The 20,816-nt window shown below is 42.1% G+C and overlaps 1 protein-coding gene across 10 annotated transcripts in view; it reads right to left on the reverse strand.

Moving 5' to 3' along the window:
* Positions 1 to 879: 879 nt before the first annotated feature.
* NRG3 (neuregulin 3) overlaps positions 880 to 20,816 on the reverse strand; it is a 1,058,708-nt gene continuing 1,038,771 nt past the window's right edge. For 2 of the 10 annotated variants that reach the window (XM_067710344.1, XM_067710342.1), the window contains exons 7-10: positions 13,386 to 13,519; positions 8,704 to 8,877; positions 3,002 to 3,073; positions 880 to 2,756 (exon numbers count right to left, since the gene is read on the reverse strand). In XM_067710344.1, the coding sequence (XP_067566445.1) occupies positions 2,246 to 2,756; positions 3,002 to 3,073; positions 8,704 to 8,877; positions 13,386 to 13,519 (891 nt within the window). In that variant the 3' untranslated portion in view covers positions 880 to 2,245. The remainder of the gene's footprint in view (positions 2,757 to 3,001; positions 3,074 to 8,703; positions 8,878 to 13,385; positions 13,520 to 20,816) is intronic. The other 8 variants (XM_067710352.1, XM_067710350.1, XM_067710351.1 and 5 more) reach the window with 6 other exon arrangements.

Raw genomic sequence — 20,816 nt, forward strand, 5'->3', positions numbered from 1 at the left:
TTAAAAAAGAAATAACTGCAGTGAGTCACAAAATACACAAACTCCTAATTAAGTGGATCCTGTATGAATCCGTTTAGATATGCAACAGGTAGCATTTTAGTGAAAAACCCAAGACAAGGTTGACTTGGGAGGACTTCCAGTGAATGTTTGATAATTGTGATAAATTTCAACTGAATAGCGTATCGAATATGCAAGTTATGGGGTTTTTATACACCAGTTAGTTAAAACCATTTTTCTAAAATTTTCCCAAAGATATACTATTTCTAAATGAGAATTTAGATAATTGAGACATTAAAAAGCTGTAATAATCCTTTTTAAGAGTCTAGTATTACCTCTATATTCAAAACAAAGGAACAATAGTAGGACAACTAAGGAACAGCATGAAGTTTTTGTTAAATATAAAATGCATTTCTACCAAAATGTTTTCAACATTTGAGACTTTTGAATTTCCACTAAACAGTGTTGATAAGAACACAGTGTTCTTTATTTTCCCTGTATGGCATTATGTCGTCTATTTATGTCTATTATCAAAGAAAGAATGTTCTCAGAGAGCAATTTGCAATGTATTTTAAACAGAAACAGCTTAACCTTAATTAAGAATTGTGTATATTCAATATTTGATTCAGAAATAGTTAGTTACATTCCTTTTCAGTGGAATGTGAGTCTTCCACAGGAAGTCTTAATCAAGGTTTTCCCAAACTTCAGTAAAAGAAATCTTTTATATACTTTCAAATACTATGCCTTTTTATTTAAAACAGTGTAAACATAACAACTCAACACCACCAATAATTGGAAAAAGACAGACTGGTTATGTGAACACTAATGTCCTTGAATGCCCCGTGAAAATAAGGCTAAATAAAACAGACAAATCTTCAGAAGTTTCAGTTCACCTTAGCAGTGGTAAAAATATTGCTTTATTCCAAATGAACGTACAACACAATTTACTGTTCTTTGGGGGGCTTCCTGTGAACTGAATAGGCTGGGCTTTGTAATTTCAACAATTTATTCTTTCCATATTAACCACAGAAGCCAATGTCTTGGTCCACGCGTAGTAGACTTGCTACAAAAAGTAATGAGGAAAATGAGAAAACAAAGGGTAACTAACTATCAGTTTGATCATTGGCTTGTATAAATAATTTAAGTACGCATGATTCAAAATACACATCCCCAACTCGCCTTGTGATACTGATATCATTAATGAGCCAATAGCTGTTCCTCTCAAAAATATTCACATCAGAATATAGTCTAGACATTGTCAAGAGTTTTATAGGACCCCACCATGCACGTGACCTTGATTTACTAACTGAACTTTATACTTAATGGAAAAATTTAAAGCGAACAGATCTAAGAGGGAAATTTTTTCTGAATATTAGATTCCCTGATGTTTCAGAACAAATTTTAGCAAGCTTAACGCACACACATGCACACACATACGCACGATGAACATATGTGCATACGGCATACCGGTGCTCGAGTGAGCAAGCCCAGACACACAGGCACACACACTGAGAAGTGCTCCTTTGGAGCCCCTAAACGATCTCAAACGAAAACATTTCTATTAGCTATTAGCATGATTTTAGTGACACGACAGTGTGATGTTTTTGTCTCTTTTTCTGTAATAATTTCTTACCTCCCTCTGAGATTCTGTGCCTTCAAATTTCAGAGGAAGCTGGCACGTAAGAGTGGCTAAGATTGCCCCATGACTCCCTCTGTCTCCTGTCCCTCTCCTTCCAGAGTCTTTGTGCCATTCTTCAAAAAGTAAATAGAAAACACTACATTTGTTGACATGACATAACCTGTGATGAGGCTGTCGAGTGAATAGAAATTTAGGGACTGGCAAGCCAAATGGCAAGGACCACCTGCTCACTGGCACGCCCACCCTTGGGATGCGTCTCTTCTCTTTGAAACCGGGTAACTGCCAGCACTTTTTTATGAGGTCACTGGCACTGTGGGGCGGAGAGTCTGACTTGCCCACATCTACTAAGAGCCAAAGAGGACAGTGTTGGGACTAAATGAAATTGTATTCAAAATTCTACCCAAAAGCTTTAGTGGTAAGCTTTATCCCTCCTGAAACGTTTCTTTCCCTTTAAAAAAATATTTTGTTAAAAAACACTATGAGGGTGATAGACTATTTGGTTTCTTCTAAGTAGATGCTCTTAAATTAATGCATATAAATAATTTGTATTTAATCTCCTCTCTTTCCTGTTGAGCAAAGCATAGAACGCACAGATTCTTACATCTCAGGTCACTTGGTCAACGCAGGGTCTCTTTGTATTTCATTTCTTAAGACAAATTGGGCCTCTCGTTCTGATTTGGCTGTGGAACTCAGGGGGAGAAAGGCTGTGTTTTCACTCGCACTGTCCTCGGTTTCTACGCTGGCCAGTTCGTAGTCTTCTGACCGCCTGGCACCAGTCAGAATGCGGATCTGCTCCTGGACAGTTTCTAGCAATATTTTCACTTCTTGCTGTTGTTCTGCTATAAGACAATCGCTGACTGGAATACTCACATTGACAATATCAGCAGAGTAGGAGTTTTTGCACCATTTGATGCTTTTGACTTCAGAAATCCCTGGCATTTGCATGCAGGTTTCCTCTAGACCCACTGAGGGGATGATGGGCACGGAACTGGCCCTTGGGGATGAATATCCCATCAGGTCCGTTTGATCCAAGCTATTAAAATAGGAGTTTGTCTCTCTCGAAGGCAGTTGCATATTTATTGATGCATTTTGTTGGGTTGTTAAACCACTGGATGAATACCTGAAGAAGAAACAAAAAGTGTTACATATTCTGTGCTCTTCCCATCTTCTTGAGAGCACTATTCAGTCAACAAAGCACTTTCCACATGCACCATCTCACTGAATTCTCACAGCAACCCCATGAGACGGATACTATGTTCCCAGTTAAACAGAGAAGTTAACTGAAGCTCAGATAGGTGAAGTGACTTGCCCAAGGTCACACAGAAAATAAGTGACAGACTGAGACTCAAACCCAGATCTTCTTACTTTAAGTCCAGGGATCTTTCAACACACCACAGCTGTATAGGCAGGTGGGATATAGTCTTCCTGACCTCTATCCTAGAATACAAAGTAAATGGGGATTGAGCAGGTAAGTGTGTGTGGCCCTTCCATAGTGACAAACAGGAAACCCATAACGGCATTACTCCACTCCATCAACCTGACCACCCTCTCAGCCCTGGTTTAGTCCAGTGTAGACTCCTTGTGGCCACCCTAGGTGGAGGCAATCAGGAAGCCCAATGTTAAGCATCAAGGTACTAAAGTCCTGAGTTTCTCTGCTTCTCACTGACTTTAGGGGGACCAAATCCAATTTCCACTGGCACTCTGCTCTTAGGAACTGCCTCACTGCCAGTTTGCTGAGCCTAAAAGATGGGACGAGAGGCACACAGTTCCTCTGTCTGCCCAAGATGAACATGAAGTGAGTTCCACAGGGCCTCGACCAAGCTAGTAACGTTCCTCACATGGTTTCTGGAGCCAAGTAAGGTAGTTCATGGGTGCATGGTAAAATGGCTTGTTGAGAACGCCCTCGTGCCGTTCCAAGTGGTTTAAATATGCCAGAATCTGGCTGGCCCCCCTCTTGCTTGTTCAGAGCTAGTGAATTTTCCATTGCCTCTGAACTTTCCAGTGCCAAAAAGTGAGGCAGGGATAGCGTAGGTTCACGGAAATGTAGTTTGGGGACTTGAACAGTAGTATTTATTCTATTTCTCAATTCGTTTTCCTCAATTTTAACCTTGAACGTTAAAATTTAAGCATAATCTAAACACGTTCATCCTCAATGTCATAAATCTCATTCCCCTTGTCTTACATTATAATGTAAATAAAAATCATGTTTATACATGGAAAGAATAATTGCAATGAAGTGTGTCGCATACTAAATATTAGAAACCTTTATTGTAAAGACAAGATGGGAGCAATTTAGAGATCTGTCTTTCTGCCAGACAGTGTGAAAAGATGGGGAACAAATTTAGGTGTTATTGTGTCCTACCCTCTCTTACTGAGCCTAGTACGGAGTTGGCAATCAATAAAGTTTGACTGAACGGACTCAGGAATACAAGAACAGATCTTCAAGGTAAACACTCCCTTAATATCCCAGTCAACAGGAGCTAACAAACATTCACACAGAGCTTTCAAAAAGCACTTTCACCACTCATTACATCCACTGATTAAAAAAACAAAACAAAACTGTGCGGTTTATTTATTACCACATAATGGATAAATAAACTGGACTAAGGGATACCCAAAGGGCTTGCCCCAAATCACACCCTTGGTAAGCAGCAGAGGAAGAAGTTAAACCCACGTTGCCTTATGTTAATTGTTACTATCAAAGCCAGAAATGAGTGGGCAGCTCAAACCTTTTTTGAGATGTAAAACCCACCTGCGCCAATTATATAGCCACATACAAAGAAATTCCCTGGGGAACCTCAATGACTTTCTCCCTAGTGTTCTATGACTGAAAATCTGAACCTAAAGTTTCTGATCAGTGAATCAATTTCAACAAGAAGAAAGGGGACAAATTGCAGGCTTTTGTGTTCTTTCCTTAGCACCATTAACGTGTATGAAGATACAGAATGTCTGCTATCAGATTCACCAATGGCACCGAAATTTAAGGAGGATAAGATCGTCTTTCACATGGATCATCAGAGTGTATCAGTGAGTAGAATCTACCAGGTTGAAATGCGATGGTGATAGTGCCAATTCTTAATACCTGGATCTAAACATTATTGGTAAAAATGATGGATAAAGGTGTAAGTATCTTAGAGGATTCAGTCAACTGTTGACGCTTCAGCAAGTCCACAGTGTGACGCGATGTTGGAAAAATTAATAGTCTTGTTCAGGCTTCAGAGGCAACAATAGGGCTCTGACTAAACAAAGACCCTGAAAGGAGCTACATACCGAACTGCTGGACTACATGCAGGTCAGCAGAAACGGTGCTAACAAGTCTTGGGAACCAACAGGTAAGGAAGGGAGTAAGTCACGAAGCTTCCTGGGCCTTGGGAATCTGGCCAAATCCCGGGGATCAGTGAGCATCCTGAGACTTACGACTAGAGATCAGAGCGTTTATGCTAATAGCCAGAGGGGCATATCTGCACGTAAGCTGATGATTATCAGTGTGCAGCTTGGCATTAAAAGCAGGACTCCTTCGGGCTGCACTCTGAACTCTCATCCATGGAGCGGGCACAACGCCCGGGACCTTCCACCTGGGACTCCAAATTGCTGTTCAAGGGATGTCACAGCGTTGCTCGCATCTGGATGGAGGTGCTTCCCCAATTTGGTGATTGTAAATACATTTCTTTCTTACTATTTTGCTTATCTCTGTGCTATAACTAACGTAACAAGCTTTCTTCTTTCTTACTTAAGTGTTGAGGGGTTACTTTGCCAACAAACCCTCGGAACTTGAAACTGAAAGTAAGTCTTTCGGCAAAACACGTGACTACGAAGTAATCAAAGGCAATTCAAGCCAGACTTGGAGCAGTCTTCTCATATGCCTGCGTGCTGACTGAAGGAGTTGACTTACACATCATCTCACAAGCCAGGTATGGATCCCATGTTGGCAACAACTGAAATCTGAAAGGCTGCCCTAACATGAAGATGCACTTTAAACAATTAGTTGTGTTTGGGATCAGAGAGGATTTCAAGTCTCACCACCATTACATGCTCTGGAATCTTAGGCAAACGTAGCAGCCTTACCTTAATTCTCTCATTAATTAAAACCATCAGGTAGCAATACTGATCTAGAGGGACTGCTCTGAGGACTCACTGAAGTAATGCCTCTTCACTATTCCCTTCCTTCCTAGAGTTGCTCCGAGTGTACTAGCACTGGTCTTTAATTAGGAGGTGATACTACCCTCCAGAAGTTTAAGTGAGAGTTACATTTCTAGGCATGATTCTTGATTAGAAGATACTCAGAGTTCTGTATCCCTTGAGCCTGTCATTCATTGACTGTAAAATGCCAGTTTGGACCAGTTGGACTGCCTTTCCTCCAATCCCTCAACAAAGTAATCACAAGTACATCTCCTCTGTAACTATGTGAGTCAAAGCATCCTTTTAAAGAGGGAAGATTTCAACAGTTAGTCATTTGGTTTGATTCCCAGTAATTCAGGGGTCAGGCCAAGAAATCAGCGTTTCCCCAGAGGACTCCAAGACCCAGTTCTTGGTGCACATGGAATTAGAATGAACTGACTAAATTGAAGGAATCTACTTCTCCCTCTGGAGCCGTACAATTAGAGATTCCATTTACACATCACCATCCATGACTGTGATTTTTCTTCACATTCCTTTCCTGGTTTAATGGTTTATTTAGTCAGAAAGGCCGGTATTCAATCCATTTCTTTTACGTGGGCTATCCCACCTTGGGTTAAATTCTGCTCTCTTTAGTGTGTTCATCTGTACACTTCCTGAAGAATAACTGAATGTAAGTTTGTAAAGTTGCTATTTAAGTGAGGTGGATAATCAGTATGTTTCTATCCCTTCTACTTCGAAGGTAGCAACCTAACTTTTGTGATTCCATCTCTTTCTGTCCAGTACATGGTTCCATTAGTTTGATTTGCCTGACATAACCCAGTTCACAGTTCTGTGAGCCACTGCCGTGGCTGTCGTCGATCCACTGATCAGGGGAAAGGCTCTTGAAGAAGTTCCTGTCTACCTGGCTCCCTCCTCAGGCTTCACTAAGTCAGGCACTGGGTTCAAGCTGGGTTGAAGTTAGTGTCAAGGAGAGACATCATCTATACCGGGAATCGAAGTAGCAGACAGCACCCACATGCTTGATAAACAAGCAGCAGTTGGCTGTTGTAAATTCATTCACTCCCCCTCCAGGCTAGGGCCAGATTTGAAGAGGGCCTTTAGCTGTGGAAGTCTATTACCATTTCCAGTCCGGAGAGACGGTCAGTCCCCCAGGAGTGGGAAATAGCTGTTGTCAAGAATTAAGAATGAGATTGCTCCCTGAGACTCACTGTGCTGAGCACACAGTGACTTGGAGTCACCGTTTATCAACGTCAGGTGCATATCACATAGGAAAATACAGGTGGCTAGCCAATTGGAGAGAATATTCCAAACCCAATGATGATTGATCCAAAACAAAACAATAGCCTTAAGAGTGCCCAACAGAAGAAAGACAGCACGGGCTGGGTCTCTCTCCACTCACAAAATCTCTAACTTGATTTCACCTCACTCATTCTCACTCCAACGTTCACCCCAGGAGGGGGGAAAAAAAAGAAATCTAAGTAACAGACATTATTAGTGATTTCAGAAGAAAAGTAGTTATGAAACATGATTAATTATAGGCTAAATGCAAGCCCCTTTTCCAGATATAAGGCAAAGAGAAATGCAAACTCCTTCTTGACTTGCATTATACATTTTGGACAACTTAGATCTTACCAAATACATTTTACAGTCTATTTGGAATTGCTTCAAAATTACAAAATCCGGACACAGCCTATTTATTTCCTATCTTCTAGTCTTCCTACAGAAATCTGTTGCTGAGATTCGTCAGACATGGCATTGTTGCATACATATCACCCAGAAGAAAAGACAAAGGTAAGAGTCTGGGACAGACCTCAAACCTGCTTTGGCTTTTAACTTGCTACAGACAGGGTGGAAAAATCACCCAGACCAAAGCAGCAAAGAAACCTAGTCTGGCTGATTCAGAGAGAGGAAAACTAGATGCAACAAGAACCTAGCCTGAGTGAGAAAATGGATTCTTGGCATTTCTGGAGTAAAGCCTGATTGCACTGCTCTTGAAATTAATAAGAATAATGGTTCCTGTGACAATAGCTACAAGTACCCCTTCTCTGTTTACCATGTGTCAGGTACAAGCTCTTGACACATGTAATTTCTTTTTAATCTGCCCAACAACCCTCAGGAAAGCTGGTATTATTTTGTTCAATTTATAGACGAGAAAAACGTAAGCTCAGATGATAAAACTTTCTCAAATTCATACAAGTAGTAAGGGGCAAAGATGCGATTTGAAATTCAGTCAGTTTCGATAAGGGCTGCCATACTTGGTTGAACAGCTTATGGCGGTTAGGTGAGTGGTGGCTAAAATGCATTCTACACTCCACTCACCATGCTATGGGCCCTGTGAGGGTCTGTGTCCACTGAGAGGAAGGGACACTTTTTACACTGCAAGGATGAGCAACAGCCATGGAGTCCAAAGCCAATTTTTCCATCCCTGCACCGTGAATGAAACTAGAGATCTGAGTCCAGCTAGCTGTGCCCTAACAATACTCTGTCAACACTGACTGAGACTCGTTCAAGAATGCTCGAAGGAGCAGATGCTTTATATATGTTACAGGTTATTGTTACGGTATCGTCCACAATAGTGATTAGAGAATTAAGCACTGGTTTTTTTCCAAACCTAAGGATGAAGGAACACTTTAGTCGTCCTAAGAAATCTCTGTGTTTTAAAATCAAAGACACATTCCCAGTTATTTTAGCAACTGCGATAGTAACATAGTGTCTAGATGTCTATACACTTAATGCTATATATCTTTTCTGTCTACCATTTCCCTAATATCTATTTCCATTGTATCTGTTTTTTAAAGTTATTCTTTTGTGGAACAAAGGTGGAAGCAAGCATAAATAGCCAAATGATGATTAAATCAGTGAATAAAACCCCAAGGAACATAACAACTCAATTTAAAACTATATCATCCATAACACCCTCCCTAAATTCCATTGCTTTTAAGACCTACCCTTGGCAAGGTATCGTATCCTGGTCTGGGACCCTTGATTCCTCGAGTTGCTGATATGCTGGTCCCACGATTCCGCCCAGCCTACTTCGGGGTGAGGGGGGTGTCCTTCTGAAGGCGTTCCTATGGAGCATACCACTCCTTTGCCCTGGGCTGCAGCAAGAGGAGAGAGTCCTGCTGGTGGAAAGAAAACCAACAAACAAATTGATCACAGCAATAACCTCACAGGTGGCTGCTGAAACTTTTCAAGCACTGCATTTCCACCCTAGATCCTCAAAGTTCTAGGTCAGGCTCCATCCATGCCTGTAGTATATCTGTTAGGAGGGATCGCAGGTTACTGGATCCATTTTCTCTCTGGAGAGACTGAGAAGAAAAGCAGTTCCAGTTCTGTGTTTCTGGCTTTCCAGTCTGGAGCACAATGGACTAAAATAACACCAGCTTTCCAGCCAATGAGGTGCACTTGAGGAATTCTCCAGCTCCTGATTCCCCTCCTCCCTCATTATCCAAGCTACAAAAGTGCCTTTAGTAGAAATAAAAATGGCCTTGTTATTAAACACTGCCAAGAACTAAACCCAAGAAGCCTTAAGGGCTTTATGGGGAAAATTTCACTTGTGTGTGTTAGTGGTAGAATAAACTAACCTTATTTTAATTGCCTTTCTCTCCTTAATATATATGTTACTTTTGCAGTTCACTGTCTCAAATTTTCGTAAATCCTGAGAACCTAAATTATGTTTCTTTTGAGTTTGCTTTAACATTTTTAATTGAATGAAAGATTCTTTAAATTCTATAGTGCTTTGCAATTTTCAAAAGTTTCACACACATGATTTTACATAATTTTTAATTGAATGAAAGATTCTTTAAATTCTATAGTGCTTTGCAATTTTCAAAAGTTTCACACACATGATTTTACATAATCCCATAATAACCCTTTGAGTTTGCTTTTAATAAACATCTGATCGTACATTTTCTTGACCCATACATCCAAATACCCAAATAACCATGCCAGATGCCATCAAAGGGCAAGGCATAAACGGGATATACCTCAGGTAAGATCCCTACACAGATCACGTCAGACAAAGAACTAGACTCTTTAGAGAAATCAGTTACTAATTTGACGCATTACTTATTCCATATCCATTCCTCCCTCCACCCCACTGAATTTACCCTACTGCCATGTGAACTGTGAGAACTTTGTTCCTGTGCAGACATTCCATGAGATGCCAATAAGGGAACTTAGAATTTTTGCGTTCCTACTCATTTAGCTCTGAAAATAGCAATAAAGCCACACACAGGAACAGCAAAAACATTTTCAAAATTTCAATAAAGTTCTATAGGAACCAGTCCCCCAAATGAATTTTACCCACATTACTACATTATTTGGAGTTCTGTAAGTTTTCCCCCCACCAACATTACTGTTATTTCCACTTAATAAATACAAAACTTCTCAAATATTATTTAAGGTCAGCATTTGAGAACCCGACAAATGAGTGCTAGTAGCCACCTTCCTGGTTTGAGCAAGGCGAAATGATCACACTTTATAACTTCATATTCGTCAAGCCCAACATTAACTAACTTCCTGAGTTTGTGCAAACACCAGATCATACCTGGCAACGTTATTACAACTTCATTCTTCATCATCATATTTCTGGGTTGAGTGTATTGAGTCCTAACATGCCTAACAACAAGGGACCTCTAGTTAGGTCACTAAGCCAACGAGTTGTTTAAGGAGCTCTATAATAACTAATTTGTTTCCCTCCTTTCCAGCTTCTATCTATACCATCCAATGGCAATTGTGGAGTCCACAGGGTACTCAGGCTTGGATGCTAGAATTAGCTGCATCAGGTCTGTATGATACTGGGGAAAGTACTTGTATCAGTCAGAGTCCTGGGGGGAAATAGATGGCACTCTATATTGGGTCATTTGGGAAGATTTTGCTATTTACAAAAGTGTGTTCACTGTTTGAGAAAAAAAAATACAGGATACTACTGTACATAAGGGCTGGTAACAATGGGAAGCTGTTATCATCCCTGTAACTGAAAGGACGGGGGAAGGAGCAGTTACCTGACTGAAGAGAGAAAGGGCTTGTGAGAAGAGGACCTCTTGGCTAGTGCCAGAAACAGGGCTGTAGCTGAGATAACCAGGCAGGGAGGGAGGGGGCAGAAGTGTTAGGACCTCACTGGCCTCTGCCCCTTCCATAGCTTGCCTGTGCATCGCAAGAAACCAACAGAAGCCCAAAGGCAAGTGAGCCTGCTGCCCTCTTAGTGTACAAGGCAAGGCAGAAAAAGGTAAAGCCTAGAGGTGGGTGGAAGAGATGCAAATAAAGGTATTAGCACTTGTTTAGGTATTTTCATAGTATTGCTATGGGGATTAAAAAAGTATGTAAAGTGCTTAGCAGGGAGTCTGGCACTTAGTAGCTGCTCAACAAAGTAAATTCCCTTGATTCCTCTGCCCAAACTGACAACTCAAAGGCTCATACTAATCACTGAAAACCCTGGACTTATTTCACCTTAAAAAACCTACACGTACTGTCTATAAATGAGTTATATTGCCAAAATATAATGTAATAAGTATAACATGACGTAATAGATTTCTTCTTTAAAAAGAAAGAGGGTTTTTTTTTTGGACTAAACATGAGAAACAATGGCTTTGAATTAACAGCTTTGTTTCATAAATGAGTTATCCAAATGAGTCATATTTGCAGTGCACAAAAGAAATGAATTATTCATAAAAGTCTACCAGTATGAGCTAGTAACCCATCTTAAAAAACAGTTCTATACCTATTGATCAATCAACTGTTCAAGCTTTCTAACCCAATGGCATTCAGGAAGTTACACAGCAGTTTGCAGGATGTATAAATCAGTGACTAGGTTATCAATCACGAAAACGTTTAAGTAAGTCTACTGCATGTTTTACAAAACAAAAGCTATGATATATTGAACTATAATTTACAAAGTTCTAAAAGCACTTTATAAATCAACCCTTGCCTATCTATCAGGACGCAATGTATGCCAACAAATACTGCAATGTCATTGAACCAAATAAAAAAGAAGGTCTCTTAGAGACTCCCTTATTTGATCTGTGAGTGATTCCTAGAAACCAAGTTTAGGAGGAGGTATATCATCAGACAAAAGTAGGGTAGGGTATTTGCAGGTCAAATACATTAGAAGCTATAATTGCTTATCATATCAACTTTAAAACATGTACGACAATATAGTACTTAATATTATACTTAATTATTTTACTTGACTGAATGGAATACCACTTTAACGTGTATTACAGTCAGCAGAGGAAAATGCTCTTTTGGAAAAAAAACATCTTCTATAAGGCCAATAATTTTGTACTTAATTCCGTAATTGAAGAACGCCCACTAGGTCCAGTTAACTGAAGTAATCTTTTCGCAGGGAAATATTTGTAAATGCCCCAATTGATAGAAACCAAAAATTGTAGTTAATAACTAAAGCAATTATCCAGTAGCCAAACATATTTCATCCTGTGTTGAAACCTTTTTTTAACTTAGCAAACCCTTGGTACCTCAGTCTCTACCCATGTAGATTAAGAATAAAAATCACCATCAAGTACTAATGATTAGTATCAAGAGTGACATGAGAACCTCATAGTAAATGTGGCCAGCATCAAGAAAATCTTTTTTAGGGACTCCCTGAAAGGTGAGGGAGAAGTTAGTTTCCTTGAATAACGCAAACTTCTCTCACGGTGGTTTTCAAAATATTGCCTACATCTATGAAAACCAAGGATCAACAACATTTACCTTCCATTGCTGGGAACAATTGTTATTTTTTTACCTTTTCCATTTAAAAAACTTTTAATCTCCATAATTAAGAATTTTTAAAATACTGTACCTCTTACTAAGAAAAGGAAGCTTAAATCTTTGGACGGCTTCCACAAAGACTGACGACATGTCAATACTTTTGGATGCACATAAACATAATGTCCGTCGTAGCAAGTATCAAATGTTGGCACTTTAGAACAAAACTTTCAATTTTTGGAGTTCCAGATTCCTTATGTATAAACACAGCATGTGACTAGAAGATGCTGAAGAATTTGCTCAGCCTCAGAATGCTGTAAAACTTCTAGAAGATAACTTTATTTTTGGCTTTCTCCCCCAAAGAGCCAATTTTTACAGTCAGCTTGTTTGTTAAAAAAAAAAGTCCCACTCCATTGATAATGGAAGATCTAAAAGTCCCACTCCATTGATAATGGAAGATCTAACATTGATAATGGAAGATCTAATAAACCAAAGGAGAAGCTTTGCCAGGCTTCTTCCCCCTGGAAAGTTTTCTTTGTGTGAGAACCATGTTGGAAGACCTGGAGCATGTCCTGTCAGCTGCCTAGGGAAGAATTAGTCATTACATTTGCAGACTGATAAGGCAGGCTAGGAAAAATCATGTTTTTAATAGTTTTTCAGATTGCAGTAGTTTCATTCACTGGTCTGGGTCTGCAGACTTGATGGGTGCTGTTAATAGTACCTTTAGGCTTCCTCTAGGGGCACTGCTGCCTGCTGGTATCTTTGCTTTGCCTGCCAGGAGCTGCTTGAGCATCCACTGCATGGGGAACTACAGGAGAAGCAAGAACGATCATCTCTCCTGAATAATGTTGTCATTCCTCGGCATGTGTTGTCCAGTGTTATACATTGTGTCAACGCACCCATTCCCACCATGATTAGCTACCTGTACCTGTGGTGTTTGACAGATTGGCTTCCTCTGTTGGGAGAAGGGACCTCTGGGAATGACTGGGGGCCGGCAAAACTTGACTCCATCATTTTCTCCAATGCAGTCACGGGATGCCTTTCCGCCTTTGAATACTGTGGGAAATCACATGCACAGAGTTGAGCTGGAGGAGAAGTTATGAGAGCAGGGCCTCTGACACTACAGCTGGGTATCAAAAAGTTACTGGAACTTCCCAGTAACTTTTCCACTGGGCACCTGATCAGGAGAATGACAAAAACACCATTTTCATCCCATTTCTCACACACTGAATATGCTCTCCCCTCTTGCCCCCAGAACTCTTTGTGATTAGATAAGGTCCATTCAACAGGGTTCTTCACGTTAGAATCCTAAGTCTAGCTTTTCGTTTCAGTCTTTACCCATGGCACACTATGCCTGAGAGCCAAAATCACACATATTTTTTTTTATTGGAGTATAGTTGATATACAATATTATATAAGTTAATACAAGGAATTTTTAATTCAATGCACATTTTACAAAAAAAATTAATTAGTAGATGGACTACTAACAATAGGGATTCAATAAATGCTAACTGATTGAACTTCACAAGTCTCAGATTTATGGAAGGCTTTGATTTAGATTATCTGCCCACTACTCTCCACTGTTCTCTCTTTCAGCCTGATACCAGGTAATTACCATGTCTAATAAGAGAAGCGTGTGAACAGTTTACTCTTTATAGTTATTAACCCTTGGTTTCACCTTTGACCATGAGATATCACAAGGCAGGGGTCTAAAGAAAACCCTATAGCTATGGCATATTGAGAAAAACTTTGCTCCCAGAGAAATATCATATGGCATCTCAATCAGGCAGCAGTTGTCAAGTTTAACACTCCCTGGACACTTGGCACTTGAACAAGCAACAAGGATTAGCAAGTTTCTTTTCTAGAAACTCCAATGAAAACTATGCTGAGAGATGACATTTTTTGAAGGCTAATAACCAAATTAGATTCTGAAATCCAGATATTCACATGTAATATACGAACAAGAATTTCACAGAAAAACAAAGATAGATATGCAGAATACATACAAAAAAGTATATACCTGAACTCATTGTAGAGATGAAAATCAGCATAGAGAACGTTAAATTTCAGGAGTACTTAGTAAAGGCAAAGATTCAAGGAAAATAGAGTTGGTGCTAATTTGTTGGGGGTACACATTGGCAATGTGTTGCAAAATATTAAATATAGGTACTCTGATGCAGAGTACTGGTACTCTTTGATGTAGATGACTACTTCTAGGGATTTCCATCATTAATTGTAAAAGTTGGAAATGATATAATCAGCAAAGTATGTCAGTGGTACAATTTTTAATAACAAAAGAGAAAGCAAACACAAAAGAGAAGCAACTGGAAACAACAGAAATGGCCACCAATGAATATTATACAGCCATTGAATAAAATCAAAGTATGAAAAGTATGCATAATATGAATCCACATGTGCAAAGAAGGAAAATGCAGTAAACAGATGTATATATAAGTGTATGTATGTGTGTATATACAAACATATTTAGCTTTGTATGTGTGTATATATATATGTATAGATTTTGTATGTACATATACATAAATGTTTGTGCATGTGTTTGTGTGCGTGTGTGTGTGTGCACGCAACCACACGGGATGCAGATGGGAAACAAAAGTAAACTATTAACTAGTTGTTATCCTTGGGAAAAAGTATATTGGTGGGTATGGGCTATGGAGACTAGGAAAATTGTCAAGGTTATGTAACTTTAAGTTCAAAATCTCTAACTAAATTGTTTTCTTTTTAAGTACTTCCAAAACAAACCACATAGTGTTAGTAATGACCACATCTTGAATCAGAATATGAATTCTACAAAATGGACTTAACAGAAGCTATTTAGGCTTCTTGCAAAATGGAGTGAGTTGACATGGAACAAAAAGAAGACATGGAGATAATTTGGAAAAGGTGGTTGTTTTCAACAGCCCCAAGTTACAAAGATCCAAAAAATGATGGAAATACCTTCACATGTACTCCTTTGTTGACTAATTGTTTATCATAAATCATCCATGGAAAAAGTGAATTGAATCAACTTGTTATTGAAATGTAAACAACATCCTGAATTTCTGTTTCTAGACTTCCAGGTTCTATAAAAGATCTACTGGAATTTTTTGATAAATTGCTTGAGAAGACAAACTCAGATGGTTGGAAGCCTCAGCTATAGACACAGGCAAGATTATCTGGAGACATCTGTAGCAAATTGGAGGGGGTAACTTCTGTGCTACTTCTGCAGAGGGCTATCAGTGGGCGACACTGGCCAGTGTTTCTAGCTCACCCACACCCATTTTCTAGAGAAATTGCCAAATCATTAAAAGTCAGCAGCCCGTTCCTTTTTCAAAAACAATGTATGTCAAAAAGCCTAGTTCAGGGCTTCCCTGGTGGCGCGGTGGTTGAGAGTCCGCCTGCCGATGCAGGGGACACGGGCTCGTGCCCCAATCCGGGAAGATCCCACATGCCATGGAGCGGCTAGGCCCGTGAGCCATGGCCACTGAGCCTGCGCGTCTGGAGCCTGTGCTCCGCAACGGGAGAGGCCACAGCAATGAGAGGCCCGCGTACCGCCAAAAAACCAAAACAAACAAACAAAAAGCCTAGTTCAGCCTTGGGGCCATTGGTTCAGAGCCTCTGCTTTGATTCATGGCATTCATAATAGATATAATGTTCTAACTCTTTTCTTTCAAATGCTTAGATTATTATTATACTATGCAGTTGCTTTCACTGGTATTATTGTGGCCCATTACCACAAATTTGTCTCCAAAATTTATTATTTTGGATTTTTCTCTCATAGCCTTTTTGAGAATCGTTTTCATTTCAGTGGCTACATTTAATCTGAGATGCAGGTTTAAATTGCTGGTACCCCAATCCAAGGTTAGTTGAGACAAGTGGGAACACAAAAAAACCTAATAATTTGGCAATCCTTCAAACTAATATCCCATACATATTGGTTCAAATGAATTTAGACATAGATTCCAGTTTTCAGATCTGACAAATAAAGAGCTTAGAAATCATCATTCCTGTCCTTAAAATAAGAGAAAAGCTGAACAAACAAAATCAATGGCTATTCTTACATCCAAATTGAGGTTGCAGGGCAAACCACCCCTCTAAAACCTGGAAAGACAAGTGAATACAGAGAATCAGCCAGGATCACCTTGAGACAGCCTGGGACCTGGGAGCCTTTGCTGCGGTGCCTGCACCTGGACAAACGCCTCCTCCAGCAACAGAATACAAAGAATCTATTCAGGACTAACAATAACCACGTGCATGCTCAGTTGGGGCAAATTATGAACGACAAGATACAAAACACCAAAAACCCAACTGTCCCTTCTGAGATGCCCAGAGCAAAAGCAGGGTACTGCACATGCGCCCTGCACACAGCATCACCAAGGGGGTGGGCAGACCACCTAAGCCGACCCCTGGACCCGCCCCTACCTTCACTCCATACAAGGAACCAGCTCGCCCCAGCTCAGGGAGCGAGCAAGGGAAACTGTTACTTGTTCTCACTCCCTCCTGCTGCAGCACTGAGTCCCAGTAAAGCCTTGCCTGAATTTCTCATCTGGCCTCTTATCAATTTCTGTTGATTAAGGAGGCCAAGAATCAGTAACATGCTTTGTTGTGACTCTGCCAGGACATTCTCCCATTCCCGGGTGGGGATCTGGGCACCTCCGGGACCACCGACCACCGAATGCAGCTTCCCAGTGGGTGACAGGTGGCCACCTGAACCTCTTGGTTCAGCGTCACCACGTTTGGTAAGTCTGCCTTCCTGGCCCCTGAGGGCCTCAGTACCCTCATTCAGGCGACGCTTTCCCCCTCCCCTTTGCCCTTTTTCCCTCAACACTTTCCCTTTCCCTCTCCTGAAATCTCTCTACTTCTTTCTCTGTCCTCTCCTACTTCTCTGTCTTATCCTCCCGAGACAGTGGACGTCGGGCAGCTACAGCATCACTGTTCTCAGCCTGTGAGACCTGCTCCCTCTGGCCGGCAACAGCTCACCTTGACAGGTCACAAGCAGAGGTGGGAGAGGCTCGCCTCACACCAAGCAGACCTGGGTCCAGTGGGCCTTCCCTGATGGGAGATACATGAGAGTGACAGAGGTTCAATCCTCCTATCATGTAGTGGCTGGACGTCCGATCCTCCCAATATTCTCACCTGTCTTTTCCTCTGCCAAGAGAAGTCTCATTGGGAACAGGCTGAAGGGGCAGATTTCTATATACCGGTGTATGTGTGGATGAGAGTCCCGCCTGTGGGCTGGCGACCTGCAGACGATGTACAACTGGCTGGTTTCGGGGCTTGATCACCTGGTGGGCAGTGGACAGGGTGCTCCCTCCTTCACTGGCCCTTTCTGGAAGTGCACAGGCTGGTGCCTGAATAGACACCCTCGGGGGGCAGGCTGAAAAGGCAATCTCTTCCTGTCTCTTTTTTTTCAGTCTTTTCTGTCCCTCCTCTCCTGTCCTCTCCCTTGGTCCTCATTACCTATACTCCCATCCCCTTCATCCTGGAGACCCCTTGTCTGTGTCACTCACTCTGGGGAGGGAATTCTGTGACCCCCTTTGTCGTTACACTAGACCTCGACTCCATCCGGCCCCCAGGATCTCTGGTTGTTAGCTTCCAGATTTATATGTAAGCATGGGAGATGCCCAGGGAATCCCCAGAGATTCTCCTCTGGGTTGCAGTCTTAACAATTGGAGACAGTAAAGAACTAAGCTGATTTTCTTTTGCAACACGGCCCGGTTCCCATATACCTTGGGTGACCAGGAGAAGTGGCCACGGAATGGATCCCTTAAATTTAACACCATTTTACAACTGGACCTATTTTGCAAGCAGTCTTAAAAATGGGGAGAGGTCCCATATGTGTAGGCTCCAGACTGAGGGATTCCTCTCTTCCTGTGTTGCCCCCAAAAGATTCAGAGCCAGGCGTTCTCACAGACCCCTTCTTCCAACTGCCGACTAGCCATCGGGGTACTAAGCCTCCTTCTCAGGCCCCCCCTTTCTTCTTCCCCTTCACCATCTTCTTCAACTCCCAGACCCCCACCTTTCCCTGTCAAGTCAGAAACTCAAAAATCAGAGCCCCTCGCGTTTCCTCCAATGGGGCTCTGATGAGGTTCAAAGTTAGCCACCACTTGTGCCCCACAAGGCCTTTACCCCCTCTGGGAAGTAGCTAATGGGAATGGAGGGATTACTAGAGTACATGTCCCCTTCTCGATGGGGGACTTAGGAATCTGTAAGGAGAGGTTTGGCAGGTTCTCAGAGAACCCTGACAACCTGAGCCTGACAAATTCATCAGGCTGGGGTTAACATTCTCTCTTACCTGGCAGGACATCATGGTTATTCTGACCCAGTTGCACCCCAGATGAAAAGGAGCGTATACCGAGAAAGGCCAGGGAGCACACAGATGGCCTACGGGTCACCTATCCACACCGCCAAATTTATCAGACCGGGGGGGGACGCAATCCCAGAACGTGACCCACACTGGTACAATGAAGATCGTGTAGGCCAGGCTAGGATGAGACATTATATTACTCATCTATCAGAAGGAATGAAAGGTATATGGTGAAGCCTGTAAGTGATAAGATCCCAGAGGTTACACAGGAAAAAAGAGGAAAACCTGGCAGTCTTCCTGAGGCAGGTGACAGAGCCATTCAGGAAGTACACCGATTTAGACCCTGAGTCTGCAGAAGGGAGGACACTGTTGGCCATGCATTTTATCACCCAGGCCTCTCCTGATATCAGGAGAAAGTAACAAAAGCTTGAGGCTGGGCCGCAAACCCCATGGTCAACCTTGGTAGAGGAGGCCTTCAAGGTCTATAGCAATCAAGACTTAACAGAAAAGGCCAATAAGGATAAGAGGCTGATAAAGAAAACGCAGTTTTTGGCCCCTCTGATCCACCCACCACCTCGAGGGGACCCTAAAAGGCTGCAAAGGCTGGACAGACCACCAAGAAGCCGCCCGGGCACAAACCAGTGTGCCTTTTGTTGGAAGGAGGGGCACTGGAAGGGGGAATGTCCTGAGCGCCCTCCTGTGGCACGCCAGAGGGGCGGCCCCAACCCCAGTTCCTCGTGAATCTCTCGGATGAGAGATTCCCACACACCGTCTGATGGGGCGAGTGCCTGCCTGGCTCCAGGTCCTATTCGTTCCATCCTCATCACTCCAGCAGAGCCTCAGGTCACCCTTGACGTGGCGGGTAGGAGAACTGAATTCCCTGTAGACACTGGAGCCACCTCCTCTGTTGTGACTAGGCCGGCCCCCTCCCCAACCGTGACTGTACCGTGACGGGAGTTGATGGACAGCTGAAGGTAAGGCGATTTACGTCTCCCCTTGCCTGCAGAGTCGGGTCCGTTATCATTACTCCTTTTCGTATACGCCACAATGCCCTGACCCCTTCCTTGAAGAGGTTTGCTAAATAAATTAGGAGCTAGTATATTCGTAGTCCAATGAGGTAGAAAATTCAAATAAAGAATGTGCATCTATTAGTAGCCCCAGATGACCCATGTGCTGGTCATCAAAAGATTCCCCAAGACCTCCCCCCAAGAAATTAGAGAACAAGTAGATCCTGCAGTTTGGGATACCTTGATTCCAAGAAGGGCAAAACATGTTTTCCCAATGAAAATATGATTAAGGCCTAGGGAAAGGACCCTGAAAGAGACAATATCTTTTAAAGCCTGAAGCCCTGATGGGGATCCAATCACCGCTCACCAAATTCCTAAAACACGGACACATTAGGCCCTGCTGATCCCCTTGCAACACCCTGATCCTCCCTGTTTAGAAGCCTAACAGGGAGCGTCAGTTTGTGCAAGACTTGCGAGCAGTGAATGAGGCAGTCATCCCTATTCACCCAATGGTGCCAAACCCATACACCCTCCTCGCCCAAGTATTGGGAAATGCTCAGCATTTCTCTGTTTTGGACCTCAAAGAAGCATTTTTCTGTATTCTCCTACATCCAGACTCTCAATACCTTTTTGCCTTTGAATGGAGGGACCCTGACACCCTGGAGGCTACCCAATATACCTGGACAGTGCTTCCGCAGGGTTTTAGGGACAGCCCCCATCTTTTTGGAAATGTGTTAGCAAGGGAACTGAGCCTTGAGAAGGGAACTCTGCTACAATATGTTGATGATTTATTGATAAGTAGTGAGACCAAACAAGATTCAGATCAATATACTGCTAGGGTCCTAAATTTTCTGGCAAAAAGGGGATATAAAGTGTCTCCAACCAAGGCTCTGATCTCACAGCAACAGGTTTAGTATTTAGGATTTGTTTTGACCCCAGGGGAAAGAGCCCTGGCCATAGATGGAAAAACAGTAATTAGTGCACTACCATCTCCAACCACAAAGAGGCAGCTTGGAGGCTTTCTCAGGATGGCTGGTTTCTG

Source organism: Pseudorca crassidens, chromosome 16 (assembly GCF_039906515.1).
Source record: "Pseudorca crassidens isolate mPseCra1 chromosome 16, mPseCra1.hap1, whole genome shotgun sequence".
Taxonomy (NCBI): Eukaryota; Metazoa; Chordata; class Mammalia; order Artiodactyla; family Delphinidae; genus Pseudorca; species Pseudorca crassidens.